Below are 8361 nucleotides of genomic sequence, written 5' to 3' on the forward strand. Positions count from 1 at the left end.
CCCACCCACACTCAAGGACATACGGGCCCCGTGCACACTTCACTACTAGGAGATACGGGCCCCTCCCACACTCCGTTGAATACGATATACAGGTCCCGCCCACACTCGGCGAACTACGAGATACGGGCCCCGCCTACACTCAGCTAACTATGAGATACAATCCCCACCCACATTCAGCTACTAAGCATACATACAAGTATCACACAGACAGCAAGTATAATCAAATCTATGAATCAATCTATATCCATACTCAAATACCACTAGGAGATACGGGCATCGCCCACACTCGGCTATCTATGAGATACGGGCCCCACCCACACTCAGCTACTAAGTAAAACATATACGGGCCGGCCTTGGTGCGTTCGACACGTTCAAACCAGGACGAAACTCACCTCAAATGTCGGGTGAAATAGCTGAAACGTCTCTGCTCCAGCAACCGACTCTACTCACGCCATATACAGAAACAACCCCTTAGATACCATCCTATACTCAAGACCCCTTCACGGGTCAACCTTGGTAAAAATCAAGGTCAAGGTAAAAGTCAACGTCCAGTCAAAGTCAAAGTCAACACCCTGAGTTGACTCAACTGGTCGAATCATCCCTCTGACTCGTCGAGTTTCCATGCTCATCAGAAACGTGATAAAACGAGTTAACTCGTCGAGTCCCTCCACAGAATCGTCGAGTTTTGCCCTTTACATAATCACCCTTTACAGAATCAGGACAAATCATTCTACCTCGTCGAGTCCCCCTATGGACTCGCTGAGTTCTTTAGTTTGTTGCTTCATCTTAACGGATTAATCCCCTAATCTTCAGATCTGAGCCTCATACTTCACATATACACTGAAAATGTCCTTATAAGGGTAATGTTTCCAACTTTACCCGTTAATAGCCTTACATAATGAGTTTATCTCAAACCCTAATTCTTTAAGACCTAGATCTTGATCCAAACGCCATCAATACTCTAAACCAAGTCATATAAACTGAGATCTGGACTCTAGACACTACTAGAACATGTAACGCTTCCATATTCTTCTCCATGCATGGCCTTTTAGAGCTTAAAAGGCCAAAATGACATCCTAAAGCTTGCATGGGGATTCAATGGCCATAAAATTTGCACCTTTATGCCATGAGAGCCCTTCAAGGTTCTAGATCTGAAGGTATACTCACTTGGGACATCCATTTCCCAAATATCACGTTTCTTGGACCAAAAACCCAATAAAATGATAATAAGGAGATCTAAGTAGTTACTAAGCAAGTTTGAGACTTGCTTGCCAGGAAATGATGAGAATGAAATGGAGTCTTTGGATCTACTAACTTCTTCTTGAATCCCCAAGCTTCTCCTTCCTTCACAAGCTTCAACACACACAAAACTTCAATAAAAAATGGCTCACAAGCTCACAAATGCATTAGGGTTTCTAGGTTTAGGGTTTGGGACTTGGAGGCTGGAAATGAGGCTAGCATGAGGGGATTAAGATGCTTAAATAGGGTGCAAAACCCTAGAATTAGGGTTACACCCCTATTAGCCTACTCGTCGAGTTGAGGCTCTCAACTCGTCGAGTAGACTTTACAACCCGTGACCAAATTCCATTCCTATTTGACGAGTTTGGGGCCTCCAACTCGTCAAGTTTCTATAAAAAAAAATGAATAAATCTTTAATTAAATACATACCATGAACTAGGTGTTACACATCTCTTTGGTTTACATGATAAAATTCTATACTTGGTCGTTCAAAGGGATCAACGGGTAGTGAATTTAAATCCACCTTCGTATACTTATGTTGTTGTTCGCTATCTTCTTTCTTTTTTATAAAACTTATGCAAAGACATTCTTGATTCTTGATTCTGAAATTGAATTATGAAACTAAATGTTACAAAAGTATCAAACTAATAACCATTTACCATCATCAGTAATTGTTATCAAATACACAAATCATAAAATCAAGAATGTTACAAGATTCAAGTCTAAATTGAATTGATATTAAGCAAATGTTAATCAACTAATCAAGAGCTCAAGACAATAAGTCAATAAATCTGATTGCTTTCACAATTCATAGATATGTGGGTCATCTAATTACACCTTAATCAAATTAAAGTATACAAATCAATGAATAATACAATCATAATTCATACAAATTACATGGTTACAATTTACAATTACAAACCTTTTGAGTTTTGATCACTTAGCTGTTGTCGCCTTTGATGTTGTCGCTGGAGGCCTGAAGTTTGGACGGCTGGAGGGGGGGGGGAGTGGGAGACGGCGGCGGGCAGCCGACGGTGGGCGACCGGGCCGAACGGCGAATGGAGCAGGAGAAGTTTGCGATGATCAATTTCGATTTTGGAACCGGAATTTAGGAAACGATCAACGAGGGACAACACCACGAGGTTACGTTTGATTTTGAAATTGGAATTTAGAAATCCGACGTTACGTTTCTATTTTGTTTTGTTTTTTTTTTCAAAAATAATTGGATTGGGTTACTGGTTATTGAAAAGGGAAAAATACAGAAAAGCCCAACCAATTATACTTGTATATACAGAAAAACCCTTATATTATTTTTATGTTCAGAAAAACCCTTATATTATTATTTACATTTCAAATAAAACCAAATTGTAGATTTTTAAGAGAAACGATAAGCTAAAAATATGATATGATATACATATCCCTTATACTTCTTCGATTATATGCGAAAACATATCAAACCGAAATATATTTCGACTACTTTCATTCAATTGTATTCTCTACATTGTTGATTTTTTCCTTCTTAACAAATTGTTTTTATCCAAATTAAAATGAATGTCGTATCGAGAAACAAAAATATAAGCAATATTAAATTTTTAGTTGTCAATTTCTCTTAAAACCCCGTATTTTGGTCTTTTTCGAATGGTAACTATTAATGCAAGAGTTTTTTTGAATATAAAAATAATATAAGGGTTTTTCTGCATATACATGTATAATTGGTTGGACTTTTCTGCATTTTTCCCTATTGAAAATGGATTAAGATATTGGACTGTTAATTGTAAAATATATGGGCCGATGATAATTTTTCTTTTACCAAAATAATTATATAGGTCTTTTAACAAAAATTAAATGTTTTTTTTAATATATCAATGTTCTATTAAAAAAAGAGTCCTAGGACCTACTGCTCACACGGTGAATACGTCCTTGGACCCGGTACGTCCTATTACGAACTCTACAAACTATTTAAACAGTATTTATTATTTAATAAGTTTAAATAGTCAACCGTCGATGAAACATGAAAAAAGATGAAAGGTTTGATAAATTCTTACATTGAATCATGTCAGCATTTGAGAGTTATGATTGTGGATGTTTTTATATCAAACACCCCTTGAGTGAAACTTCTAATGATAAAAAAATCTAAATAAATAACCCCTCTCATTTAGAAAAAAAAACCATATTTTAAATATTTTACTCGGTTTTTGTTTTTTTGTTTGAAAACAATCATGGGTTTTCGAAAAACTTGTATGAAGATTTTTCTTAACAATTCATATTCTCGTTATGTCATGCAACTTCAATATATTTTTCATATTTGACCATAATTATAGTTTTGTTTCTTTTTTTTTTTTTTTTTTTTGTTTTTTTTTTCAATGCAATGTTTTTCCGTAAGAAAAGGTTGTTGGAACTATAAAACGTTATTAAACTCGTATTTTGTTGGATTTTTTTTTCTAATATTGTGTATTATTTTCATTTCTTTATGAATGATTAATTTGTTTCCATAATATGATTTTCTTTGTTGTAATTTATCTATTTTGATTTGTAATAATATGTTCTTAGGTATTTGCAGCTTATATGATATTTTTCAGAATTTAAGAATTGAGCATAATTTTTGTATAATTTAACATTTTTTTATGGTAATTTGAATGAGATTTTTGATCAAACAATCAGAAGTCTTACACACGCCAGATGGAAAAGCTGGTCAAATAAAATTTCAATACATATCGATTGAAGGCAAATGAGCAACAAGCTGTGCCGCTAGCCCTTTCTGGATGGCAAAACCAATTCTTTTGAAAACAACATTTGTGGATCTAGGAGATATGACATTAGAATGCATGACCCGTTGGACTCTATTAAGGAGCTCCATCGCCTCTGGTGCGAGAAAACCAAATGTATCGAATGCAAAAGGAACAAACACATGGTGATTTTCTCTACATGCATTCTCGTGCTTTACCACTTTGCACGCAGCGGCTTTCAAAGCGGTATGCTCAGCTGTGAAACCCCCGCTCCCTAAACCAACGAGAGGAGAGAGCCCAGTAAGATCCACGCACGCATGCTTCCCTCCTATCCATCCAAAGACCAAAATGTCAGTCGGTCTAAGTGTGGACCTGCCATCCTGCGGGTCCGTCAAAAAGTTCACTGACGCTTCTTTCTTCACAGAAATACCAGCACGCCGACAAACATCAAAGAGAACATCCTGAACCACATCATGTCTATACTTGAAACCATGGAGCTCTCTACAATGAACCGCATGTTCCCCAAAGGTATCTAAACATGCCTTGCGACAAACTAGGCATATATCGTTAATTGAGAATATGGGAATCATGAGGCGGTAACGAAGGATAGTTCGGTACTCCACAAGAGACATATGCTGGCCAAGACCATCAATAGGGATAGTTAGTAGAAAATCCTGAGCATGAGGCACCCGCAGACACTCAAAGAATGTTTTCTGTCTGACAGTCATGTCGAAGTCAACTTCCATATCTTGGACGATTTTGCTAAAAAGGGCACACGCCAAAGCTTTTTGGGATTTAGGGGGGGCGGTGTCCTTATTAGTGAAACCGCTACAGTCAAATCCCGAAATCGTATCGCGAAGACAAGTCATAGCATATAGGTAATCCGAGTCCATACCACATGTCACCGTCACGTAAGATGTGGTCCTGTAATGCCCAAGATTGGGCCCTCGAGGCTACAAATACATAGGAGGAAACCTCGTAGGCCGATTACAAACCCAAACCACCGAAACGGATAGGTAAGGAAGCCAAGCGCCACTGAATGTCTCCAAAGAAGGGGCCTCCACATACCACAATATCCTCGATAGACCTGTGCAATCATTTGTCAAAGAATAACGTTGCCTCTTCTATGTGTACCTGCTGGCATGTCCTTAAACCAAAGAAAAGTTTTGCAATGCCCATACATGATCGAAGCAAGAGGAGCTCACTTTGCGGATCACATAGTTGTGGAAGAAGGCCCATCAAATCAACATCATTGACCGCTCTCTTCATGGCCAACCCGCTAATAAACCCCGTGTCTCTGTTAACAGCCCCCCCCCCCCCCCCAAGGAGCTTCACCCCCAAAGAAGGTCTCCTTATATCCGTTGGGAATAAATCGGCATGAAGCTTCTTACCATCACATGAGGGCCAAAAAATCTCCATTTTCTTGATGTTCAACCCAAGACCCAAACCTGGACCATGCAACAGAATTATGTTCAACACTCTAGCCACCTCCTCTAAATCCCCAATGACAGTCCCATCATCTAGATACCAAGCATGGAGAAGGAGTTTACAATTGTCTCTAATCTTGTGCACAAGCGGGTGCAAAACGAGGGCAAAAAGAAGAGGGCCCAAGGGGTCACCTTGCTGCACCCCAGTGACAGACCATATATGTTGGTCTCCGATATAAAGTCTCGCTGCTTGCCCGTACAAGAATTTCACCCACAAAGAAATGGAAGGGCACATCTTCTTAACCTCGTGGAGCAATGCTGATCGATCTACCAGGTTAAAGGCATTCAAAAAATCCACAGTCAGCATTACAAGAGACCCATCAGCATGGTGTTCACTCAACACCCTATTGGCACTGTGTAACACAGCCTCAACACCGCCAGATACACCAACCCCGAACTGAAAATCATTAAGGTACTTGACAATTTCTTTACCCACACCTTTCATGGCAACCTTGGAAACCAGATGTCTCCATATAGTGCCTACTACAATCGGACGGATCCCGTTGTCAGGTTTAAGTAGAGGCGTGAGAGGAGCGGATGCAACAAACTCTGCCAAAATGGTTGGACATCTTCCCGCTAACCATAAACTAACAACTGAAGTGATAGCATGTATGAGATCCGTGGCAATAGTAGACCCTTCTCCACAAAGGGCGTCTAGTAAGTGTTGAACCCTTAGTGGCGGACGCAGACTATTTTAGTAGGGGTGTCCCTCATACTTCAAGCGGGCGCACCTAATAGAAAAAATTTTTAAAAAAATTACACTACGAGCCAGAAATTGAGCAGTGCCCCGGGACCCCCAATTCTCCACATAGGTCCGCCACTGTGAGCCCTTAAGCCACCTCTCCCGCAAGAAGTTCCTTTAGGGAAGGATTTGATGCAACCAAATACACAGTCAAAGTCTGCTACAAGAGGAGGTTCAGAAATTATAGGGCTCGACATGGATGAGGGTGGTCTGAAAGGGTGTTTGTCCTCCAAAGCTTTAATAGTATCACCATTATATGGTGCAACACCCGATGAGTATATTTTAATTTTTTAGCATTAGACCCAACACAAGACAAGAAAAAAATACAGAAAGTATAAAAAAATGTAGTATATTTTATTTTTTCTAAGTTAATAAAAAAAAAGACAACAAAAAAAAAATACATTGTGACTTTCTTTATTTTAATAGATATCATGATGTATTTTTTTTAAAGTAAGATAATTTTAATATAAAAAATAATTTACAAATAGTTAAATAAAAAAATGACCGTAATAGCATTTTTTCTAAAGTATTTCTATAAACAGCCAAGAATATGAAAAATAATCGTGATATATACATTGTTTGCAAATCGCATTTTCCAAAAATCTAAGTGGACTATGGACGTGTTTGGCAAAAGTAGTTGTTAGCTGGAAGCGGGTAGCGGTTAGCTGGTAGCGAGTAGCTGGTAGCTGGTAGCTGGTAGCGGGAAGCTGTAGCGTTTATTTGTTATATGAATGTTTGGCAAAATGAGCTGGAAGCTTTGAAATATATAAAATTACATAAAAGGACAATTGTTTAAAAATAAAAAAGTATATAAATATATTTTTAAGGGTAATTATGGAACTTGATTTCAACAGCTCCGGAGCGTTTTGTTAAAGCTACATGGAGTAGCTTTTAGAATCGGAGCGTTTTGATAAAACTAAAAGCTAAACGCTCGTACTGCCAAACGAAGCTTTTTGTTTAAACTAGAGCGTTTTGTCAAAAGCTAAAAGCTAGAAGCTCCCAAACGCTTCCAAAAGCTCCGTGCCAAACACGCCCTATGATTGTTTTTTTAGAGTTTCGTAAGTCCCCACTGGAGATTTATTTTATTACTTCATTCGTCTTAGAATTATAGTCCATCTTTCATTTTTGTTTTATCTCAAAATAAAATTCACTTCTAAAAATAAATAACATTTTTACCAAAATAGTCTTCATTATTACTTAACCAACTAAGCATTTAATGAAACATTAAATATAAAATAAGGACCAAACTGTCATTTTATTAAATAAAGTTAATGATAATTAATGTTTTTCTTAATCTGTGTGTTTTTTGTTTGTGGACAATAATATTGGGACGGAGTGAGTATTATTGTTTTCTAAATTTTAGTAGGTCTAACATCTCCAAAATTTTAGGTAACCTGCAATTTTTTTATTTTATTTTTATAGATTTTTTGTGGTTTATCTCTATGATCGTGAGAACCCAGATGGTCTAATAATTGTTATGAAGTTTTATATGTGAAAGTTATAAAGTTTTTTATATATATTTTTCACTAAATAGCTTATTTTTGAGCTAAAAATGTAGATTTTTTTTACATCGAAATTAGAAATGTAATATGTCCATAGATAGACATTGTTACAAACACATAAAAAAATCAACTAAAAAAGAATTCATATGCAAAAGTTAAAAATGATCAAAGTTGAGTATTTTTTTTATATTTGTCACCGAATAACATATTTTGGAGCTAAAAAAACTAATTTTCAGAATTCCAAATTTGAAGTGTAGTGCGACCATAGAAATCTCTTGTTACAAAGAATACAATAAGACCATAAGGTGTGAGCAACTAGATATAACACCATTTTGGTGCCACATCACATGACACATCATCAATGGTGTTATAACACCAAGTGAGGAAATGAACAACATGTTGTATCTTGTTATGACACCAACTTTTTTTCCATTTTATAATTTCTTTTTTATTTATTTCGATTTTTTTTTTTTAAATTGAGACAAATATTTTTTAAATATAAAAAATAAATAAAACATAATGTTTAAAAATTATAAAAAACAATTAAATTTTTTTAAGATTAAAATTAACATAAAGACTAAATTATACATAATATCCAAAAACAAAAAAAGAAATAACATCCAAATTCAAAAAAAAAAATACAACGCTATTCATTATCGTTATTG

The 8361-nt window shown here is 36.4% G+C and overlaps 1 protein-coding gene across 1 annotated transcript; it reads right to left on the reverse strand.

Moving 5' to 3' along the window:
- Positions 1-5060: 5060 nt before the first annotated feature.
- On the reverse strand, positions 5061-5897 carry LOC111919782 (uncharacterized). Its single transcript, XM_023915374.2, has one exon. It carries the CDS (start codon positions 5895-5897, stop codon positions 5061-5063), a length of 837 nt encoding a protein of 278 aa, XP_023771142.2.
- Positions 5898-8361: the final 2464 nt, after the last annotated feature.

Source organism: Lactuca sativa, chromosome 8 (genome assembly GCF_002870075.4).
Source record: "Lactuca sativa cultivar Salinas chromosome 8, Lsat_Salinas_v11, whole genome shotgun sequence".
NCBI classification, from domain to species: domain Eukaryota; kingdom Viridiplantae; phylum Streptophyta; class Magnoliopsida; order Asterales; family Asteraceae; genus Lactuca; species Lactuca sativa.

Coding starts and splice junctions, on each gene's coding strand:
- LOC111919782 (XM_023915374.2), bottom strand. CDS start 5,897: ATGAAAGGTGTGGGTAAAGAAATTGTCAAGTACCTTAATGATTTTCAG.